General features: G+C 39.4%; 1 protein-coding gene across 1 annotated transcript in view; it reads left to right on the top strand.

Moving 5' to 3' along the window:
* The window catches only part of GYS2 (glycogen synthase 2), a 60837-nt gene extending 36892 nt beyond the window's left edge, over positions 1-23945 (top strand). The window contains exons 10-16 of the mRNA XM_061125114.1: positions 824-902; positions 2123-2236; positions 13438-13564; positions 18119-18214; positions 19470-19633; positions 20963-21043; positions 23724-23945. Coding sequence (XP_060981097.1) covers positions 824-902; positions 2123-2236; positions 13438-13564; positions 18119-18214; positions 19470-19633; positions 20963-21043; positions 23724-23945 — 883 coding nt within the window. The remainder of the gene's footprint in view (positions 1-823; positions 903-2122; positions 2237-13437; positions 13565-18118; positions 18215-19469; positions 19634-20962; positions 21044-23723) is intronic.
* The last annotated feature ends 504 nt before the right edge of the window (positions 23946-24449 follow it).

Below are 24449 nucleotides of genomic sequence, written 5' to 3'. Positions count from 1 at the left end.
TCTTTGTGACACTGGACTGTAGCCCACCAGGCTTCTCTGTCCTGAAAATGGGATTTTTCCGGCAAGAATACTGGAGAAGGGTGCCATTGCCTCCTCCAGGGGATCTTCCCAATCCAGGAATTGAACCCAAGTTTCCTGCATTGCAGATGGTTTCTTTACCTGCTAAGGCGTTGAGGAAGCCCGCAGATAGGGTCTCCTTCAGTGGAATTCTCATTTAGAGTTAACATGTCAATTTGAAGCTGCAGAAGATTTCAAGTCAAAATATATACTGACATATCAACATATATTTATTAATGAACATATTAGTTAATGTTAACTAACATTTACTTAAGTAATATACATTACTTAATGCATGTTTAGTATACATTGAGAAGCTCACCACAGTGAGAATCCCGTGCACTGCAACTAGAGTAGCCACCACTCGCTGAAACTAAGAGAAAAGCCCACACAGCAGCAAAGACCCAGCACAGCCAAAAATAAATACATAATTTTTTAAAATATCAACTTACAGATGGAAATGTTATGGCCACTGTAGAACATAGTACTCACTTCCTATAATTGTTAAAGTAGGCAAAATATTATGAAAGTATCCTCCTGGTCATCAACAGTAATGCTTTAAAAATTAATTTCAATTTTCTTTTATGCTAGCAAAGGTATTCTTTTATCAAACTTCCTTGCCCTTTGGAATTTGTCTGTGAGCTTCATCAGGAAACTATGTATGTTTGACATTTATTTTTAAATTGCTTGAAATGGTGTTTGACGCATAGGAAGCAGTCGGTTAGTGCTGTTTTTATTTTGATTTTTAAAACTATTTTCCCTACAGAGGAGAAATTCCTGACATGAACAATATTTTGGATCGAGATGATCTGACAATTATGAAAAGAGCTATCTTTTCAACTCAGGTAATAAAGGAAAAAATGCCCATTACTTCCCATAACTGTTAAAGTCTATTTTAGATCAATATCTTAATTTTTTGAAATGGGCTAATTTGGGAAATTTTTAAACCTGAGAGCTAGAAAAGTCATCCTCAGGTATTCACCTAAGGGACACCTTTGTGAATTCTCTTTCACCAGTGTTTTTCAAGGCTCCTATAAACAATTGTCATGGAACTTGTCTTCATATCTACTTAAAAAATTCATTTGGAACCTATATGTCAATTGAAGAATTATGTATATTGCAATGGCAAAAAAAGTGCCTAAAGTTTTCAAAAAGCTTAGACTTTGGAGTCACTCTAGAGAAAAGGTGAATGTTTCTCAGTCGAGTGGAATTGTTAAAAAGATAATTGTGTTAGCCATGTATAGCAATCTTGTCATTAACAGGGAGGCATCGGAGAACAGCCCCCTAGTGGGAATCAGCAGAGTAGCTCACCTGGAGTTCCATTCTTATTGCAAATACAGTCAGTCCCCTACATATGAATGAGCTAACATTCTGAGAGCATGTTCCTAAGTCCATTTTGTTCATAAGTCCAACGAAGTTAGTCTAGGTACCCAGCTAATATAATTGGCTATATAGTGCAGTACTGTAATAGGTTTACGATACTTTTCACACTAATAACACATAAAAACAAACACAAAAAATAAACATTTTTAATCTCACAATACAGTACCTTGGAAAGTACAGTAGGACAGTCCAACAACAGCTGGCATACGGGGGCTGGCATCAAATGAACAGGCAAGAAGAGTTACTGACTGGAGGAGGTAGCAGAGGTGGGAGATGGTAGAGCTGAAGGACCACCAGCAATAGGAGACGGAGGGCAAGCTGCAGTTTCACACACGTCTGATGCTGATGGAATGTGCTTTTGTATCTTTTTGAAAATTCCCAACTTGAAGGTTCGTATGTTGGGGACTAACTGTTAAGTCTCAGGAGGCTTCAAGAAGTCTAGGCTTTCCATAGCGTGGCTGCTGGTGAACAAAAGCATCATGTGTTCAGAGTATAGAAGGAAGTTCTTTAACCTGTTATCTTCCTATGAAATATACAGACAATCCCTCATCCCCTTTAGTGGCATCTCAGACCATAAAGGCATAAAGGTTGGATGACATATCACTGATGACCTATTGTTGAAATTAGTCACACTTAGTAATTCTTTTCCTGAACTGACATTTTCTTCCCTCTGCTCCTTCAGCGGCAGTCTTTGCCCCCGGTGACCACTCACAACATGATTGATGATTCCACCGATCCCATCCTCAGCACCATTAGACGTATCAGGCTCTTCAATAGCCGCACAGACAGAGTCAAGGTAAAACTCATTGTTTATGCAGGACATTTCAAAATCATAGAGGACAGGTTTTTGAGAATTTATTAGAAGCATCCCTTGTTTGTTTTAACATCTATCGGAAATATTGTAAATGATACTTCCATCAGAAATATTGTAAATGATACTTCCAAAGAAAATTAATTCTGTTTCCTGTGTTGGGCAATTAAAAACTGCTATATTGGTATCATTCTTAAAAATAATTGCAGACTATTTATGGCTTTGAGTTGTAATGTTGCTTTCATTTTCATTGTCAAATACTGTCAGCAAGCATCAGGAAATGGCCTCATTTTTAAGAAACACATATGGTCTAAGAATTGTTTAATGAATGAATCTTGGAGATTAATATAAATTGTCTTTGTTTCTTCCTCATAAAGTTCAATTTAAGGGCATAGTATGAGAAGCTTCTAGTTTCAGAGAATGTGGCTAATGATGGTTTTATGTAATTTCCTGTAGACTAATTTGTTCTTTTGACTCTTTGAGTTTCTCCAGTGATGAAGCACAGTGTTGAATAAGATCTTGTTTCTGCTGCAATGGAGCTTAATCTCCATGATGTTTACTGAGGGTGTGTTACGTTCTAGGCACGGGGTTAGGTGGGGGAGACAAGGGTAAATGTGTCAACAGATCATAGCTTATTCCTACTCACTTCCATCCACCAGCATTCAAGGTCAAGTTGTCCAAAGAATTTACCAATCTTTTTGAAAGGAAGGTCCTGGTGCCTCTTCTTTCTTTTGCCTTTAGCAGATGATATGAATTCTAAACTCCTTCACAGTCCCTTTATACTGGCCTCACATATAGATTTTGACTCATTCTTACTTCTTTTCCTTCAGATTGTAAGAGTTTTTCTGGGATCTTATTTCCTCCCACATTCTTAGGAAATGCACCCTGTTTACCCTTTTCTATATTGTAGGCTTACTAGCTCTTTCCCTTGCTGTTTACAAATATTTCTGAAATTTTTCCACATGAAAAAACAAGCTTTGCCTTAACTTTACCCCTTCTTGATGTTTTTAAATGTTTTTCTACTCTTCTCTGTAAAGTCTCTTGGGAAAATACAGTCTATTCTTAAATGTATTTCTCATCCTGCACTCAGTTGTTGAAATAGGCATCAGTGGATGTCATGGAGACAAGTTAAGGACCTACTGCAACAGACAAGTTAAGGACCTACTGCAAGTATCCAGAGAGATACCGAGGGCCACTTCCAAAGGCCTTCTCAGAAGTTCTGGAGAGGATGGAACAATGGAAGGAATGGTTGCCTGCAGAAAAAGACCATACTTAAGTGACCAGTGGGCACAGAGTGAGGAAGAGGCAGGCGGCAAGGCTTCAGGATGTAACCCACACTTTCTAGACCCTAAGGAAAAGCTTTAAAATAAGTTGGTTTCAGGGTCATATCTCAAATGAAGTTGAATTTTTTATAGATTGAGTTACATATGGGATATTCAAGTTAAGATGCTTAAGAGGTACTTAGAAAACATAAGTCTGAGGTTTATAAGGACAGTTGTGAGGGAAGCTATTGGCATGTGGGCAGTAGTGGAGACCAAGGAATGATGACCTTGCCATGTTGGAAGACTAGGTGGAATGAATGAAGAAAATATTGACCCAAGGGAACCTCAAGAGAGGACTAAAAGATGAAAGATTAGGGAAAGAAAGGAAAAGATAAATATATCAGAAATCAAGGCAGGAGAAATTTTAATAATAGTAGAAAGAGCTAATAGTACAGCATTAGATGATCCATGCTGTTTATAAAATGCTCCATATTGTGTTAACTCCTTCATTTCAAACAATCTACACATAGACCCACATGTATATGTATATTGCCCTGTGCTATATAAATATGAGTGATTTTTTATTTCTCATTTGTGTTTGTGAATTTCCAAATTTTCAACACATAGCACACATATAAGAGCCAGGCTGCACAGTTTCTCCTGGAAATGCAGGACTCTTGCTGCCAAGACTGCACCACTCTTTACATTTTTTCAGCAGGATTCTATCCACAGAGTAAGTCAACACACACTTGTCATCATTCTCATGTAGTTTACTCCAGACTGGTCCTTCTCAGTTTTTTGTGTTTTGGAAGGAAAATAGTGGGAGCGAGAAAACATCTTATTTCCCCTTTGATTTCTGCTTTTCTCAGAACATTTCATGTCACAGTTCAGTTCTGTCACTCAGCCCTGTTCAACTCTTTGTGACCCCATAGTCTGCAGCACACCAGGCTTCCCTGTTCATCACCGTCTCCTGGAGTTTGCTCAAACTCATGTCCACTGAGTCGGTGATGCCATCCAAACATCTCATCCTCCATCATCCCCTTCTCCTCCTGCTTTCAGTCTTTCCCAGCATCAGGGTCTTTTCCAATGAGTCAGTTCTTTGCATCATGTGGCCCAAGTATTGGAGTTTCAGCCTCAGCATCAGTCCCTCCAATGAATCAGGACTGATTTCCTTTAGGATTTCCTGGTTGGATCTCCTTGCAGTCCGTGAGTCCTCCAACACCACAGTTCAAAAGCATCAGTTCTTCAACACTCAGTTTTCCTTATCATCCAACTCTCATATCCATAAATGACTACTGAAAAAACCATAGCTTAGATTAGATGGACCTTTGTTGGCAAAGTAATATGTTTACTTTTTAATATGCTCTCTAGGTTGGTCATAGCTTTTTTTCAAATAAACAAGTGTCTTTTAACTTAATGGCTGCAGTCACCATCTGCAGTGATTTTGGAGCTGAAAAAAATAAACTCTGTCACTGTTTCCATTGTTTCTCCATCTATTTGCCATGGAGTGATGGGACAGGATGCCATGATCTTAGCTTTTTGAATGCTGAGTTTTAAGCCAACTTTTTCACTCTCCTCTTTCACTTACATCAAGAGGCTCTTTGGTTCTTCTTTGCCCCCTGCCATAAGGGTGGTGTCATCTGCATATCTGAGGTTATTGCTGTTTCTCCCGGCAGTACTGATTCCAGCTTGTGCTTCCTCCAGCCTAGCATTTCTCATGATGTATTCTGCATATAAGTTAAATAAGCAGGCTAACAATATACAGCCTTCACATTACTCCCTTCTCAATTTGGAACCAGTCCGTTGTTCTATGTTCGGTTCTAACTGTTGCTTCCTGAACTATATATCGATTTCTCAGGAGGCAGGTAAAGTGGTCTGGTATTCCCAGCTAAGAATTTTACACAGTTTATTGTGATCCACACAGTCAAAGGCTTTGGCATAGTCAATAAAGCAGAAATAGATATTTTTCTGGAACTCGCTTGCTTTTTTGATGATCCAGCGGATGTTGGCAATTTGATCTCTGGTTCCTCTGCCTTTTCTAAAACCAGCTTGAACATCTAGAAGTTCCATGGTTCATGTATTGCTGAAGCCTGACACTGAAATCAGATTGATTATATTCTTTGCAGCCAAAGATGGAGAAGCTTTATACAGTCAGCAAAAACAAGACTGGGAGCTGACTGTGGCTCAGAGCATGAACTCCTTATTGCCAAATTCAGACTGAAATTGAAGAAGGTGGAGAAAACCACTAGACCATTCAGGTATGACTTAAGTCAAATCCCTTATGACTATACAGTGGAAGTGAGAAATAGATTTAAGGGACTAGATCTGATAGAGTGCCTGATGAATTATGGATGGAGGTTCATGACATTGTACAAGAGACAGGAATCAAGACCATCCCCAAGAAAAAGAAATGCAAAAAAGCAAAATGACTATCTGAGGAGGCCTTAGAAATAGCTGTGAAAAGGGAAGCGAAAAGCAAAGGAGAAAAGGAAAGATATGCCCATTTGAATGCAGAGTTCCGAAGAATAGCAAGAAGAGATAAGAAAGCCTTCCTCACTGCCTCCTGTACAATGTCACAAACCTCTGTCCATAGTTCTTCAGGCACTCTGTCTATCAAATCTAATCCCTTGAATCTATTTGTCACTTCCACTGTATAATCGTAAGGGATATGATTTAGGTCATACCTGAATGGTCTAGCGGTTTTCCCTACTTTCTTCAATTTAAGTCTGAATTTGGCAATAAGGAGTTCATGATCTGAGTCACAGTCAGCTCCTGGCCTTGATTTTGCTGACAGTATAGAGTCTCTGCATCTTCAACTTCAAAGAATATAATCAATCTGATTTCAGTGTTGACCGTCTGGTAATATCCACGTGTAGAGTTGTCTCTTGTGTTGTTGGAAGAGGGTGTTTGCTATGACCCATGCGTTCTCTTGGCAAAACTCTGTTCACCTTTGCCCTGCTTCATTCTGTACTCCAAGGCCAAAATCGCCTGTTACTCCAGGTATCTCTTGACTTCCTACTTTTGTACTCCAGTCCCCTATGATGAAGGGGACATCTTTTTTTGGTGTTAGTTCTAGAAAGTCTTCTAGGTCCTTGGGGAGGGAGGTGGGGGGGGTGGTTCAGGATGGGGAACACATGTAAATCCATGGCTGATTCATGTCAGTGTATGGCAAAAACCACTGCAATATTGTAAAGTAATTAGCCTCCAACTAATAAAAATAAATGAAAATGAAATAGAAAGTCTTCTAGGTCTTCATAGAACAGTTCAACTTCAGCTTCTTCAATGTTGGTGGTTGGAGCATAGACTTGGATTACCGTGATATTGAATGATTTGCCTTGGAAACAAACAAAGACAGTTCTGTCATTTTTGAGATTGCACCCAAGTACTGCATTTAGGACTCTTTTGTTGACTATGAGGGCTATTCCATTTCTTCTAAGGGATTCTTGCCCACAGTAGTAGATATAATGGTCATGTGAATTAAATTCGCCCGTTCCAGTCCATTTTAGTTCACTGATTCCTAAAATGTCAATGTTCACTGTTGCCATCTCCTGTTTGACCACTTCCAATTTACCTTGATTCATGAACCTAACATTCAGGTTCCTATGCAATATTGCTCTTCACAGCATCCAACTTTGCTTCCATCACTAGTCACATTCACAGCTGGGCGGTGTTTTCGATCTGGCTCTGTTTCTCACTTTCTTCTGGAGTTATTTCTCCACTGATCTCCAGTAGCATATTTGGCACCTACAGACCTGGGGAGTCCATCTTTCAGTGTCCTATCTTTTTGCTTTTTCACAGTGTTCATGAGGTTCTCAAGGCAAGAGTACTTAAGTAGTTTGCCATTCCCTTCTCCAGTGGACCACATTTTGTCAGAACTCTCCCCTATGACCCGTCTGTCTTGAGTTGCCCTACACGGCATGGCTCATAGTTTCATTGAGTCAGACAGGCTGTGGTCCACGTGATCAGTTTGGTTAATTTTCTCTGATTATGGTTTTCATTCTGTCTGCCCTCTGGTGGATAAGGATAAGAGGTTTATGGAAGCTTCCTGATGGGAGAGACTGACTGTGGGGGAATCTGGGTCTTGTTCTGATGGATGGGGCCATGCTCAGTAAATCTTTATTCTAGTTTTATTTTGATGGGTGGGGCTATGTTCCTTCCCCGTTGTTTGACTGAGGCCAAACTATGGTAGTGGTAATGAAGATAATGGCAACCTCTTTCAAAAGGACTTGTGCATACACTGTTGTATTCAGTGCCCTGACCCTGCAGCAGGCCACTGTTGGCCCACGTCTCTGCCAGAGACTCTTGGATGCTCGCAGGCAAGTCTGGCTCAATCTCTTGTGGGGACACTTTTTCTTTCTCCTGGCTGCTGATGTGCACAAGGCTTTGTTTGTGCCCTCCAAGAGTCTGTTTCCCTGGTCCTGTGTAAGTGCTATAATCAAATCCCACTGGCCTCCAAAATCAAATTCCCTGGGGGTATTTTTTTGGGGGGAAGCAAGATGGTGGAGTAGAAGGGTGTGTGCTCATCTCCTCCTGTGAGGACTCCAAAATTGCAACTCGCTGCTGAACAACTATCAACAGGAGAATGTTGGATCTCACCAAAAAAAGATATCCCACATCCAAGGGCAAAGGAGAAGCCCCAGCAAGATGGTAGGAGGGGTGAAATTGCATTTAGAATCAAATCCCATACCTGCCAGAGACACTTGGAGGTCTCAACCGGAACCTTGTGCAAACCAGGAGCCAGAGACCCCACAGAGACCGAGCCAGACCTGCCTTTGAGTGTTTGAGTGTCTCCTGCAGAGGTATGGGTCAGCAGTGGCCTGCCACAGGGGCAGGGGCTCTGGGTGAAGCGGACCTACATCACATGGTGTGTGGCATAAGCCCTTTTAGAGAAGGTCGCCATTAGCCCCACCATAGAGCCATCGAGCAGACGACCCACAAGCTGCAGAACAATTATACCAAGGAAATTCTCACACTGTTAAGAAAGTTCTAGGACCCACAACAGACTTCCCAACCTGGGGATCTGGCAAAGGGACTGAGAACCTACAGGGGATTTGATTTTGGAGGCCAGTGGGATTTGATTTCATGTCACATCCATATCTAAACTTTTGACTCTTCCTCTGATGATCTATCTGTGCTTGACACTTATTAAGTACAATAAATACAGATTGATGCTTTTAAAAAAGATTCATAACAGTAAAGCAATTCCCAGGAATGGATAAGTAACTTATTTCCTAAACATGTGAAATACTTTCATACTTCTATGTAATTGCTGATATTTTTTTTCCCTTTGAAATAATCTGATTTCTGTTATTTGAACAATTCTTTTGGAATCCAACCTAGAAGTCATCTCTTTCTTACACTTTTCCTTAATATACATTTACCTACTCCAGACAGAACAATTGTTTCCTTGTCTGTATCTTCTGCAATTATAGGAGTTATCACATTGAATTCTATATATTTTAATTTAATGTGTCCATTTCTCCAGAGACTGTGGGTTTTTTTGAGCTGGTGATCATGTCTCATCTATTTTCTCAATTTTTGTCCTCTGAAAAGCAGATACTGAGACAAGAGTAGTTATGAAAACATTTATTGACAGAAATACCTGTGTAGGATAAAGAAGTGGAAAGCAAGAGCAGGCAGAGAGGTGCAGCGAGACACAAGGAAGAAAGCGGAATGGAAAGAAGAGGTTGTTGTTGTTTAGTCCCTCCGTTGTGTCTGACTCTTTGCTACCCTATGTACTGTAGCCCTCTAGTCTCCTCTGTCCATGGGATTTCCCAGGCAAGAATAGTGAAGTGGGTTGTCATTTCCTTCTGCAGGGAATCTTCCCAACCCAGGGATTGAACCCATGTCTCCTCTATTGGCAGGCAGATTCTTGACTGCTGAGCCACTGGGGAAGCCCTAAATAAATCATAGGTGCCTTGTTTAGCAGGCTTCTCATACAAATTGTGTTTATGCAGTTAAGCTCATGAACATGTCCAGATATTCACTGTTTAATATAAGACAAACACACAGAAAAGAAATAAAAGAATAGCCTCTTTTTATCTGTTTTAAATTTTTATTGGAGTATAGCTGATTTACAAAGTTGTATTTGTTTCTGCTAAACAGCCAACTGAATCAGTTATACATGTATCAGCTCTTTTTAAAAAATTTCTTTCCCCATATAGGTCATTACAGAATATTGAGTAGAGTCCCTGGGCTATAGAATAGGTACTTACTTGTTATCTATTTTATATATGAAAGTGGAAGTGTTAGTTGCTCAGTTGTGTCCAGCTCTTTGCTATCCCATGGACTGTAGCCCTCCAGGCTCCTCTGTCCATGGCATTTCCCAGGCAAGAATACTGGAGTGGGTCACCATTCCCTTCTCCAGGTGATCTTCCTGATCCAGGGATCGAACCTGAGTCTCCTGCATTGCAGGCAGATTGTTTACCATTTGAGACACCAGGGAAGCCTATTTGTTAATATAGTAGTGTGTTGGTGTCAATCTACATCTCTACATTTATCCCTCCCCGCCTTAGCTCCTGGTAACTGTAAGTTTGTTTTCTAAAGAATAGCTCTTTCTAACAATATACATTCAAAGCACTGAGATAAACTTTGGTCAATTCAGAATTATGTATTTTATTTTATTAATAGTGTCCTTTAAAAGTTTGACAGTATGAGTATCTATTGGATTACCTGCATGTTTATAGACAGCTATAGAGTGATTCTTAACTCTTCAACTGAATTGACAAGTTTTTTATATTAATGTAACTGTTTGATTCAGGAAGCATTGCAGATAATTTTGAATCTGAATTTATCATCCATCCTGCCTCAGGTTCGAGACATAGTGAGAAAAGTCTAGACTGTAGATTTCTGATCTCGACCCTGTGCTGCCCGCTGTGAAAGCAAATTAACTTCCAGGGACCTTGCTTCCCTCCCAGGATAAATACAGCCTGACAAGTTTTTGTTGTATGCTGACTGATCCAGGTCTTGCTGTGAACCAGCTGCTCTGCTGGGGGGCTTTGCACACAGGATCTCATTTAATCCTCCCTGTGACCTTGGGCTGACCTCTAATATCCCTTCCTCTGCCCTGGGCTTCTGCCATTGGCTGTTTTAGGATGTAGAACAGCTGTGTTCTTATTTTAGTTGTGCTGTTATTCTCTTTAGCTAGGAACAAAATGAATGAGCCATGATGTTTTCATGTTTCAAAATGGGCTTTGGAGAGAACAAGTTTTCCTAAGTTTGGAAATGCCAAAGCAGGCATAATGCCTTTCAAATCCCTCTTTGCTAATATTTGCCAACAGGGTACAGTGGGCTTTGGACTTGAAGACATAGACACGGTCAAGTGTCTGCCTCTTTGGTATCTTTCCCTAGTGCAGTACTTTGCAAGTAATAGGAATTAAAATTATGTTTTGTGGAAGAAAATACTTTATCCATTATTTTCTTTGCCAATTTGTAATTCTTGTGATTGAATAAACCATCATTTATAGGTACTAGTTTTGGGCATTTTTACCATTTCATTTCTTCTTTAGTGTTACATATCTCCTATTTATGGATCTATTGACATATGCTTGCAAAGTCTTAGTTTCCTTATTTCTAAAACTAGAAATAAAATAAAATAAAGACAATGAGAATGTCTACTCTCCTTATCACAAAATGTTGCTAAGATTAAATGAGGTAATATATGTGAAACTGATTTATAATATATAAAGTATTGGACAACTATTGTCATCATTATTGATGTATATCCCAAATTAGGTTTGTTTTCCTTCAAAGTAATCTCTTTGGAAGAATATGCACTTATTTCAGTTGTTAATTTCAACCGTACAGCAAAGTATTTCAGCTATATATACATATATATTCTTTTTCAGTTTTTTCCATTATAAGTTATTAGTATTATAAGATATGAGTCTCATTTCCTGTGCTATACAGTAGGACCTCATTGTTTACTTATTTTATATACAGTAGTGTATATATGTTAATCCCAAACTTGCAGTTTATCTCTCTTCCTCTCTCCCTCACTATTTCCTTTGGTGACCATAAGTTTGTTTTCTATGGCTATGAGTCTATTTCTATTTTGTAAATAAGGTCATTTGTACCATCTCTTAGATTCTATGCATATGTGATGTCATGTGATATTTGTCTTTATCTGACTTACTTCACTTAATATGATACTCTTTAGGTCCACCCATGTTGCTGTAAATGGCATTATTTCATTTTTTATGGAGTAATAGTTCATATTTACCCATTTATCTCTCAGTGGACATTGAGGTTTCTTCCATGTCTTGGCTATTATAAATAGTGCTGCTATAAACACTGGGGTGCACGGTATCTTTTAAAATTAGAGTTTTCTCCAGATACATACCCAGCAGTGGAATTGCAGGATCATATGGTAACTCTATTTTTAGTTTTTTAGGGGGGAATATTCTTGTTTGCAGGAAACACATGTTAAGTATTTATGGATGATGAGCATCTAGTCAGCAATTTATACTCATATGGATCTGGAAAAATATTAATTCTATTCACATTATACTTGCAACTTCTCTGTAAATTTGACATTATTTCAAGTTATATATAAACATGTTTACATATAAGCAAATAAAAATATATAAAACATACTACATATGAAAATATATATAATATATATATATAATTCTATTTCTCCGTTTTATTAAAGTTCTCACCGAACCAATTTTAGGTTACCTATCAGCCTTCCCTCATAGCTAAGTAAGTTATTAAAATTAAATTCTAATAAATGAATTAGAAAAATCTGATTCTAAAGTACTGGAGTAATATAATTTATATATTATAATTATATTAAAATTTATAATTCATCATTTTAGTAAATAGGAGAAATAGAACTCATTTATCTAGGTTACCAGCTAAGTAGCTATTCTATTCATAGCTGTCCAAGTATAGGTGCATTCTGGTCTCTGTCTGCCTTTGCAGAAAATTAAGGTTGCGGGGCTTCCTAGGTGGCACTAGTGGAAACCCTCTTGCTAATGCAGGAGACGTAAGAGACACAGGTTCGACCCCTGGGTTGGGGAGCCCCTGGAGGAGGGCATGGCAACCCACTCCAGTATTCTTGCCTGGAGAATCTCGTGGACAGAGGAGCCTGGCAGGCTACACAGTCCATGGGGTTGCAAAGAGTCGGACACAACTGAAGTGACTAGCCCACACACATGCACTGGCTGTGCAGTTCAAGAAAAGGCTCATACCAGTGCCCGGGAGCCAATTGCTAACTTTTCAAAATGCTGTGGGCCAGTTTTAAACACAATTGCTGTGTAAAATCAAATTGCAAAAACTTAAAAAAAAAAACCAACTATGCTAAAAGGAAAGGTAATGCTCAAACTCATTGCATCCTAGCTGTGTACTGCATTTTTCTATGACCTATGCTCTGGAGGTTATTTTTGACCACTATACTCGCGTGATGAAAATACCCTCTCAGGATGCCCTGCTCTTCTTCCTGTCTCCAGTTCTGCGACATCGCGGTGGTAGCTTGCGATTGTCCCTCAGTTCCATTCACTTGGCGTGTAAGGGTAGCTCCCTTCTTCTCTGCTCCTGGTGGGAATAAATTGAAAGACAAGGCAGGGGCCAGCAGTTAGGAAAGCAAATAAAATCTTTACTGTCAATAAAGGCTGGGTTGGATGAGTTTAGCATGAGAACAAAAATGGACACAATTCCATATCCTCCAATCCAGGCCTGGGAACTTGAGGGAAAATCAATCCTCAGAGTAGATATTCACAGAGAATAGGGAGAGGAGGAAAAAAACACCCAGACCTTTTCCTTTTTATTTTTCCTTATCTCTCTCTTTCTTTCTCCTGAGTCTATAACACAAGGATTCTATAGTATCAAAATACTGAAATAAAAAAACTGTAGGAGATTTTTTTGCTCTAATTTCTTCTTTCTTTTCTCTTTTTTCTCATTAGATTTTTTTTTCTCTTTCAGTTGATTTTGCACCCAGAGTTCCTGTCCTCTACCAGCCCCTTGCTACCCATGGATTACGAAGAGTTTGTCCGAGGTTGTCATCTTGGAGTATTTCCATCATACTATGAACCCTGGGGTTATACTCCAGGTATGTGACAGGTATAGATTGTGAGATGCTTTAAGTTGTATTAGAATATTATTCTACACACATGTATATAATATTCCAAGTTGATATGTCATTTCTGCTAAGGTTCTGGTTTTGTTTGTTTGTTTTAAAAGTGATTTTGGTTGGATCTATCCAGAGGTCAAATGTATACTTTGTCGCTCCTGACGTAAGCATAAGGACATAATGCGTGTGTGCATGCTAAAGTTGCTTCAGCTGTGCCCAACTCTTTGCGACTCTATGGACTGTAGCTCACCAGGCTCATCTGTCCATGGGATTCTCCAGGCAAGAATTCTGGAGTGGGTTGTTGTGTGCTCCTTCAGGGGATCTTCCCAACCCAGCGATCAAACCCACCTCTCTCTCTTTTTTTTTTTTTCATTTATTTTTATTAGTTGGAGGCTAATTACTTTACAATATTGTAGTGGTTTTTGTCATACATTGACATGAATCAGCCATGGATTTACATGTGTTCCCCATCCCGATCCGCCCTCCCACCTCCCTCTCCACCCGATTCCTCTGGGTCTTCCCAGTGCACCAGCCCTGAGCACTTGTCTCATGCATCCAACCTGGGCTGGTGATCTGTTTCACCCTAGATAATATACATGTTTCGATGCTGTTCTCTCGAAACATCCCACCCTCGCCTTCTCCCACAGAGTCCAAAAGTCTGTTCTGTACATCTGTGTCTCTTTTTCTGTTTTGCATATAGGGTTATCGTTACCATCTTTCTAAATTCTATATATATGCATTAGTATACTGTATTGGTCTTTATCTTTCTGGCTTACTTCACTCTGTATAATGGGCTCCAGTTTCATCCATCTCATTAGCACTGATTCAAATGCATTCTTTTTGATAGCTGAGTAATATTCCATGGTGTATATGTACCACAGCTTCCTTATCCATTCATCTGCTGATGGGCATCTAGGTTGCTTCCATGTCCTGGCTATTATAAACAGTGCTGCGATGAACATTGGGGTGCACGTGTCTCTTTCAGATCTGGTTTCCTCAGTGTGTATGCCCAGAAGTGGGATTGCTGGGTCATATGGCAGTTCTATTTCCAGTTTTTTAAGAAATCTCCACACTGTTCTCCATAGCAGCTGTACTAGTTTGCATTCCCACCAACAGTGTAAGAGGGTTCCCTTTTCTCCACACCCTCTCCAGCATTTATTGCTTGTAGACTTTTGGATAGCAGCCATCCTGACTGGCGTGTAATGATACCTCATTGTGGTTTTGATTTGCATTTCTCTGATAATGAGTGATGTTGAGCATCTTTTCATGAGTTTGTTAGCCATCTGTATGTCTTCTTTGGAGAAATGTCTGTTTAGTTCTTTGGCCCATTTTTTGATTGGGTCATTTATTTTTCTGGAATTGAGCTGCAGGAGTTGCTTGTATATTTTTGAGATTAATCCTTTGTCTGTTGCTTCATTTGCTATTATTTTCTCCCATTCTGAAGGCTGTCTTTTCACTTTGCTTATAGTTTCCTTTGTTGTGCAAAAGCTTTTAAGTTTCATTAGGTCCCATTTGTTTGTTTTTGCTTTTATTTCCAATACTCTGGGAGGAAACCCACCTCTCTTATGTTTCCTGAATTGGCAAACAGGTTCTTTACGACTAGTGCCACCTGAGAAGCCCAAGGACATAATACGTAATCTTTTATATAAGTGTAAGAGGTTGTGGTTGGGCATATTTTAGTATCTGAATTGTTGCCTCATTGCATTCCAAAGAAAAAGACTGTTTTATAAAGAATATATCTTTTTAGTTAAATTCACCAGTCTTATCCATTAATACGAAGAAGAGACTAACTACAAGGAGATTAATATGAGAAACAATTGTTTCTGAAATTGTTATAAAATTTATTTCAGAAGAATCCCTTTTAAGTTAAGGATATATTTATCTTTTAATTAGGTAATGCATTCACATGGTTAAAGACACAAATAGTATAAAGAGATGTACGGTGAAAAGTCATCTTCACACCCTTGTCTCTCAAAAAGGAGGTAAAGATAGAATGTCAGTTTGGTGGTAGGCATTATGCCAATGACATAATTCCATTCAGACCCTACACTTGCCCCATCCCCTTTTTTCCCCACAGGTGGTAGATTCTCAGATCCACTATCTTTTTTTCTTTTCTGTATCCTACTAACATGGTTGTCATTGGCATCAGGAGCTGTCAATTTGTATTTGTACTGAAATGCCTAATGAAAAAGGAAACAATTACTTTATATGCCAATGCTAAGAAGACATTGATGACTTTTCCATCTTCCTGGTAATCCGAGATTTTCCTCCCAGTACAGCTATAATTCCATTTATAATTGAAAATAAGAGGCTCAGAAAACATTTTTATTTATAATGAATACATTTTGCCTTCTGCATCTCAGTGTCTTCATGGTCTAAGTAAGGGGCAGCAGCAGTTAAGGTGAGAGAGGTCATAGGCTGAATTATGAGGAAGGTTTTTCTAATCTTTACATTCTGACCCCAGAATTTAAGTATAGAATTTTAAATTCTATATAAATAGGTTACTATAATCTTTAAAATAGGAGTGACAAGGCTCTGCATCTTTTGATAAAGTTCCTTTTTTATTGTCTTAGGCTCCAGCAAGAATAATTTGCCAGCAGCTGTAAAATCATTAGAACGTTTGGGGAAAGACTGACAAAGAATTACCCATTCTTGAAACATGACATAGTAAAGTTACTAATCTGACTTCTCCAGCTATCTCTCTTGTAGTTCTAAAAGTTGTTTTTGGCACCAATTCCACTTTTGTGAAGGTAGTATCTTCTTACTTGTAAAATGCCCACACAGTTATCTTAAATTGTTTTTAATGAATAACTATCTTTTGAGATACATTAAAACAATTCACTTGATGGACTGACAATTTTGTTACTCCTGTTATTTCTAGTAAGTAATATAATTTTCAACTATAAATATGGAGAACAAAAAGTACAAAACCAAAACATGAGTGAGAACGGGAATGTGGTAAGTCATTTACACTGGATAAAGAGGCTATCTGACTTACTTCCCACCAGAATATCATATCATAGGACAAAGGTAAACCTAACCTGAAATGATAGAGGAGCTATATCTAGTTTGTTAAGATAAAGGCCAGAAAGGTGTTGTAAAAGATAAGTAGATGGAAAAGGGAGTGTGAGAAATACATGCCAAATAGTGAATGAGTCATTCTCTAAGGAAGTTGACCTCTCCTTTCCTAACTTGAATTGCAGAAATAGCAGAACCTCTGGTGGTATAAGTTTGGTATTCGTATATTAGATAATTTTTTAGAACAATTGCTTTATGTGGTGCTAACTCTCACTCCAGAAAGTATTAAAATCTGTGTTTTATGTTTTGAGGAAACCTAGTGAAGATAAACACTGACTTCATTAATTTCATTCAGTGGACATATATGGTGCTTACAAAGATGCCTGAATTTTTATTATTTGGGTGTAAAAGAGTATTTAATAAAACTGAGGATCTGTTAAGTTTCATAGAATTGTAGGCTAAATTTTTCTGGGGAGGATTTCTAGGTTTCATCACATTCTCAAATGAGTCAATAATCCCTGGCTCAACTTCCTCTCCTCTTCCATCTTCCCCCAAATTTGAAAACCACTACTCTCTGGAGCTAAACCAAGAGGAAATACTTGCAGAATAGGAGTACATGGGTCATGAGGAAATTTTTTTTTGTCCACTCATGCCCCCTAATCAACCAAGAAGAATTCCATAATTAAATATAAATTTCACATTAACAATTCAAATATTCTTGAGTGTGGTAACATGTCTTAAGACACATCTGAGATTGTCTGGAGAAAAGGTTTTGACTAAAAGGTGATAGAGGATTGAAATAAACCATGGTTTCCCTGAGTACCCGAGAAAGTGGAAGAGATTGGTGGCCAAAGAGATGAAATTGAGGGGAGGAACTGGTCTTGTCCACAATGTATTTTGTTGTTCAATCGCTCAGTCGTCTCCAACTCTTTGTGACCCTATGGACTACAGCATGCCAGGCTTCCCTGTCCTTCACCGTCTCCTGGAGTTTGCTCAAACTCATGTCCATTGAGTTGGTAATGCCATCCTACCATCTCTTCCTGTCATCCGCGTCTCCTCCTGCCCTCAATCTTTCTCAGCATCAGGGTCTTTTCCAATGAGTCGGCTTACCGCATAAACTTGCCATGTACTTAGAGACACAAGCTTAGAACAGAGCAAAAGAAAAGGCCGCTGGAATGAGAGGGGCAGTTAGGCAGCAGTGCTGAGTAGCTCTGGGGCTGGGCACTTGGCTACAAATCCCAGCTCCACCACATCCCCTGGCTTTGTGAAGCTGGGCAAGCTATTTAACCTCCCTGGGCCTCAATGTCTTCATCTGTAAGATGAGGCTTATGATAGCCTTAGTTCACAGGCTGCTTGAGAAGATTAAATTCGTTCATGCATGTAAGGACCTTAGTGCTGTGCCTGGCACAAACCAAACACTGCTGCTACTGGGACTGGCGCTTTCTCCTTCTCTGCATGTATAAGAAGGTATAATTGCTGGTCTGAACCCAAGCCTTTTTCTGTTTCCCCTGGCAGCTGAATGCACTGTGATGGGCATCCCCAGTGTGACCACCAATCTCTCTGGCTTTGGCTGTTTCATGCAGGAGCATGTGGCTGACCCCACTGCATACGGTGAGGCTTTTCATCATGAACCCAACCAGCGAGAACAGACCTCTCACCAAACAAAGCACAGGGTCTTTACAGAACCTAACTCTTAACACTATCCTGATGATGATTGTTTTTTTTCTGTTGTTGTTTAGATGCCAAGTTGTGTTAGACTCTGTGACCCCATGACTGTAGCTCCCTAGGCTCCTCTGTCCATGAGATTTCCCAGGCAAGAATACTGGAGTGGATTCCCATGCCATCCTCCAGGGGATTTTCCTGACCCAGGGATCAAACCTGGGTCTCTTGCATTGCAGGCAGATTCTTTACTGCTGAGTCAGTAGGGAAACCCCAATTAATATTTATACTTCTTGGTTGATTAAAAGTAGATTACTTATATGGTCCATAGAAAAGATAAGGATGATATTAATATTGACTATATTGCCTAAAAGTCAAACTACAAAGTGTGAAAGTGTTAGTTGCTCAGTTGTGTCCAACTCTTTGCGACCCCAATGACTGTACCCCACCAGGCTCCTCTGTCCATGAGATTTCTCCACGTAAGGATACTAGAGTAGGTAGCCATCCCCTTCTCCAAAAGGAGTGCTAAACTTGGACAAATCTTGCCTTTTCCCCGTTTTATTTTTCTGAACTGTTTTGGTCTTCTATTACCTGTAAGTGATATTATGATATCCACTGCTTTAGAGTACATGTATTGGTCAGCATAATTATTTTCTAAGTTCCAACTACCAAGTTATCAAAATTCACATTTCAGATGGCAGATGGCATCACCATCTCTACTTCCATGTTGCCTAGCAACAAGAAAAATTAGAATGGGCTGGATGCTCTGCCTGGACATGCTGATTCTCTGGTCTTGCGGAGTCGCGCTGTCACCGTTGTCTTTCCCTGGGTGACAGCTGTAGTCTCACCCCATGGTGCACAGTGGGGACACTGGGGAACTTGAAAAGCACTGAGATTCAGTCCTTACCCTGGAGACTCTGGTTAGCCAGTGGCCCCAAGGATGACCACTGATCTGGAGTAGCCCTGTTGCGCCAGGTTTTTTCTGGCAACATTCATTTGGTTGGCTGTGTGTTAGTGACAGTTGTGAGCTATTAGAAGGAAATCACAGGAGAAATACAGTCTTGGAAGGGAAAAGATGAAGCAGAAGCAGTAGGGGAGTCAGGGAGTGGATAAGCATGCGGTCCATGATGGAGCCTAAGGAACAGGAGTAGAAATGCTCCAAGGTTAGCCTTACCTTTACCTGTGCAACGGTGTTTGTGTCCCTCAGGAATTTACATCGTTGACAGGCGGTTCTGCTCCCCTGATGATTCTTGCAATCAGCTGACTCAGTTTCTCTATGGATTTTGCAAACAGTCACGCCGCCAGAGGATTATTCAAAGGAATCGCACCGAGAGGCTCTCAGATCTTCTGGACTGGAGATACTTAGGCAGAGTAAGCAAGTCTGTGATCTACACAGAGGACCCCTTTAAAAATCCCCCCTGGGTTATGAAAGATCTGATTTGAATTGCCATCTATAAGGTCAATCTGTATCATCATTGTTAAGATCTCACTGATGTTCTCACGTACTTAACTATGACTACTTTTAACTTGATGTGAGTTTGGCGAAATCCTAACTCCAATTTTTCATATTTAGTTTGAGACCAGAACAGCCGGTTCAGAGAGATCTAGCCATGATCTTACTAATTATTCTATTTCTAGGGCTTAACTTGATGCATTACAGGTATTGTTTCATGAAGATGAGGAAAACATCAAGAAGAAAGTCCCTGTTTTGTTTCCCTCTAAGAGAGAATATGATCACATTTCTCAACTACAGTGGGGAGTGGGAATAATCTTTTGTTTCTCCAAATTACAGGTACAGGAAATACCTCCTTTCTAGTCTGCAGTAAGTTTATAAATACTCAGATAGATGTTCATACATCTTAGCACTGGATGGTTTAATAAAAACTAAACTGAGTTTGCCTTCACATAATGTAACTGCTTAAATACTGCTGAACTCTGGCTGACAAATGACAGATGCAGCCATCAGCTGAGGACACACACACACTAATGCTGACGGTTATGCTTATTACCTGGAAGATAAATTTTACTGTCCTCATTGTATAATGAAAGCAGGATGGTAAGGCACTTAGAAGTTATGTTTCTTTCTTAATATCTGAAGCAGGATTTAAATCCCGTTTGTCTGATTATTCAGGCTCCAACTTTTTTCCACACTATACTGCTTCTCTGTAGAAAAAAACCAGTGTTTTCAATCACCTTTGTGCTCAATTCAGAGTTCAAGTAAGAGTTCATTTACTTAGAGGGATGGCCTTCCCTTCAGATTTTTGGTAATATTTCTTTACTTATTCACTGAAAAATAATAAACCTAAAATTACCATATTTTAAAAATTATTTTTAATTGGAGGATAATTGCTTTACAATGTTGTGGTGCTTTCTGCCATAAAATGTGAATCAGCCATAGGTAAACATGTATTCCCTCCTCCTGACCTTCCTCCCACCCCCTCATCTCATCCCTCTAGACTGTCAGAGTACCAGGTTGAGTGTCCCAGGATTACACAGCAATGTCATGGTTTTTTGATTCTTAAGTTTAGGATGACTAAAATCTGCCACTTTAAAATATATATATTTATAAGTGGGAGAATAAGACTTTATATAATAATTTGGCCATATATAATAATATGGCCACATATATATATTTATATTTATATATATAAATACATAACTATAAATTTTTTTAAACCATGGATTGATTTTCTATCACAGTATTACCAGCATGCCAGGCTCCTGACATTAAGCAGAGCCTTTCCAGAAAAATTCCACATGGAACCCACATCGCCACCAACGGTAAATAGTTTATGTATTGTTTATTTGTTTTGAAAGCTAAATGGTTTATGTGCAGTAAGTCCTTTTATTTGAAAGTAGCTAAATTCACAAATTATTGTACTTTTTCATAGTGTTGCAACAGAACAGATAGAGAAACTGACAAGTCAGACCATCTCTAAGCCCTCAGTTCAGTTAGCCTATACCTAGGGTCAGCAGTCAGCTACTTCGTGTCACTGGAGAAGCTCTTTCAAATGAAAACTCTCATGCTTTGGTGCCTGAAACTTTTCTGAGGCATCTGTTCTTTTGAGAGTGGTCGAAAAGTAAACTGGCCTACTTTCATCAGAAGTGAATTTGCTATCCAAGGAGATGTTTAAATATTGGTTGCTGCTGCTGCTGCTAAGTGGCTTCAGTCCTGTCCGACTCTGTGCGACCCCATAGACGGCAGCCCACCAGGCTCCCCCGTCCCTGGGATTCTCCAGGCAAGAACACTGGAGTGGGTTGCCATTTCCTTCTCCAATGCATGAAAGTGAAAAGTGAAAGTGAAGTCGCTCAGTCGTGTCCGACTCTTAGTGACCGCATGGACTGCAGCCTACCAGGCTCCTCGGTCCATGGGATTTTTCAGGCAAGAGTACTGGAGTGGGGTGCCATTGCCTTCTCTGGGTTGATGACTCGGCAAGAATAACAGAGAGACTTCAAGCACCATAGAAGAAATTGGACTAGATGACCATTTCCGTTCCATTCAGCCATGCCCACCAGGGAGTCTTCCTCTAAAGTCACCTGAGACATTTATGTTCATGAGACTAGAACAGACTACTTGTCATCACATTTACTTAGAAGGAAACACAGCTCTAGGTAGAGCAGTATCAGACATCTCTCTTCAATGGAATAAGTTCTTACAGCAGTCTACACAGCGGTCTAAGAGCTAAATTTCTCTGCCCCCTCCCCACCAGGTGAACACTTAGGTGCAAAAAGATGAAACCCCTGCTGTTGACCATGAGATCTATTTTAGCTTAGTAGTTCCACGCCCCACAAGAGCCAACATCTCATGTAAATCTTTATTGATAAGCTTCTGTGGTCTCTGCAAGGATTGTGACCAATTATAAGAGTCATCAAATTCAAGGATTTCTAAAAGCTAGAGATCTTCTCAAGTATTTATAGATACTCCAAATGTAGATGTAGTTTTTCAATCAGGAGTCATTTTTACCATGAGCAATTTTGCCCAATACCTTATGTTCACCTTTATTTGGTGTTTGAGGACCAGATCTAGAGAGCTAACCTGAGGTAAAAGTTGCTAATAGAGAAAATGAAAGGGTTTCATAAATCTCTCAGTATATAAATTTCAGTTCCCATGTCCATGTCCCCAGAGTGACTTGCTTAGATTATTCAAAGGTGGTCACTGCCCTGAATGATAATTCAGCTATATTCATCCATTCATTCAACTAATTCAACTAAATAAGTGTTGAACTCCTATGCTAAGTATAGGACTCAGCTTTTTTTTTTTTCTCTCGTTTTGTATTGCTTTCAGGTAAAGTATGAGTCTTGAAGTGATTGTACATATATGACATAACAGTGTCTAAAAATAGTTGAAATTCAGAATGACAAGTGCTGTTACATTTGTTTTCCTGATTGATGAAGCATCATGTTTTTCATCTTCGTTTCCCCGGTGGCATTAGGGTGTCTGTCCTATAGGTGGTGCTCATGTCTGTTTATCAAATGAGTTATCTCGGTGCATCTTAGGTAGAAGGGCAATTGATTAAAACCTAGTGATGAAGGCTCATTAACTGAAATAAATGGAACTGGTGGAATTTCGAGGTCGACGAAGTGGCCTGGCTTCCAGGAATCTTTCTAGTGGTGGCTGTCCATGGATATGCAGGCTGCCCATATTCTGCAGTTTGATTGAGTAAATCTGAAGGATGCAACAGAGACTGATAATCTCAACAGGGTATCATGGCAGTAGATATTAAAGGCTCTCGGGTAGTCACAGCCAGATCATTCCAGAAATCATCGTAAAAATACTAGCAAAAATAAATAGCCTACTTAATTATAATAAGGACAGTATCTCTGAGACATTGCTGAATGATTGTAGTTAAATGTATTAATGTTTTCAGTTCAGTTCAGTCACTCAATCATGTCCTACTCTGCGACCCCATGGACTGCAGCATGATGTTTTAAATGTAGTTAAACCTAAACTGACCAAAAAAAAACCAAAAACAAAACCCACATTCACCCATGGATAAGTTTTTTCCAGAAGTGAGAATTGTTACACTTAGATTGCAGTGAACATCTTGACTGGCCCATTAGTTGGCCCAGGTCTGTAGAGGCTCTGAAAATATTCAGGTCTTCTGGAACCAATCTTTGCTCTACCATTTGCTGTTAAGACCTTGAGCAAATCATTTGGAACCTCTTGGACCCTCAATTTTCTTCTGTAAACGGGAGGAACAGATTGGTTGGAGATTAAATACGATCACACATACACGCAGCACCTGGCACATTTCAGTGCTCCATAAAATGAAGCTATTTATTTAGAATCTCTCTTGAACTTGGTGGTACCAGAGTCAAATTAAATCAAAATTAATAGCCCCTGAACAGACCACAAAAAATATCCAACTGTGATTTTAATAAATGCACATGCCAAGTGTTTACCTCACTGAAAAATCAAGAAGTCCTTCTGATGTTTCGTGTCTTTTTTTGGCTTTGGCAGACAGAAGGGTTTAAGTATCCCAGGCCCTCCTCGGTACCACCGTCGCCTTCGGGATCTCAGGCCTCCAGTCCTCAGAGCAGTGATGCGGAGGATGACAATGAGGATGAGAGATACGACGAGGAAGAAGAGGCCGAAAGGGATCGGTTAAATATCAAGTCGCCGTTTTCTCTGAGTCACGTTCCTCGGGGGAAGAAGAAGCAGCACGGAGAATACAAGAACTGAATTCCACTCTGGTCCAATAGGCTAACTTAGTGAGAACATAATAAGAATGATTATTGATAGAAATGGAAACGCCACACGTTTCACTCTCTTCCTCTCAGTGTTATAATGGGATTTATTCTCTGCCTAAAAAGTGAAGGAGGTTAAGTGAATGGCAATTTGGTAATTTATAATGAAATCCCAGTTATTTTCCCCAATTCCTTTTCTCCAGTCAATGTAGGTCATGAGAAACATGACCTAATTATAGGAAGAAGACTGGAAGTGTTTTTAAAAATGGTTATTTTAAGCAGTAAGAATTTTCATTTCCTAATGTCAATTTTTTAAATTATCATCACCATAACCCTTTGCTTAGTGTTTATACAGCTTCTATACCTACTAAACAAGTCTGCCATCCTGCCTGCAAAGGATCCTGACCTTAGCCTTGAATGTGTTCTACATATATATTTTAAATAATTTGGCCTTTAGTGATTATTTTTATTTTTCACATGAATCAGAACCATGAATTTA

The sequence above is a fragment of the Dama dama genome, chromosome 22 (genome assembly GCF_033118175.1).
Source record: "Dama dama isolate Ldn47 chromosome 22, ASM3311817v1, whole genome shotgun sequence".
Taxonomy (NCBI): domain Eukaryota; kingdom Metazoa; phylum Chordata; class Mammalia; order Artiodactyla; family Cervidae; genus Dama; species Dama dama.
Note: the sequence above shows the minus strand (reverse complement) of the source record. Positions and strands in the feature narration are given on the sequence as shown.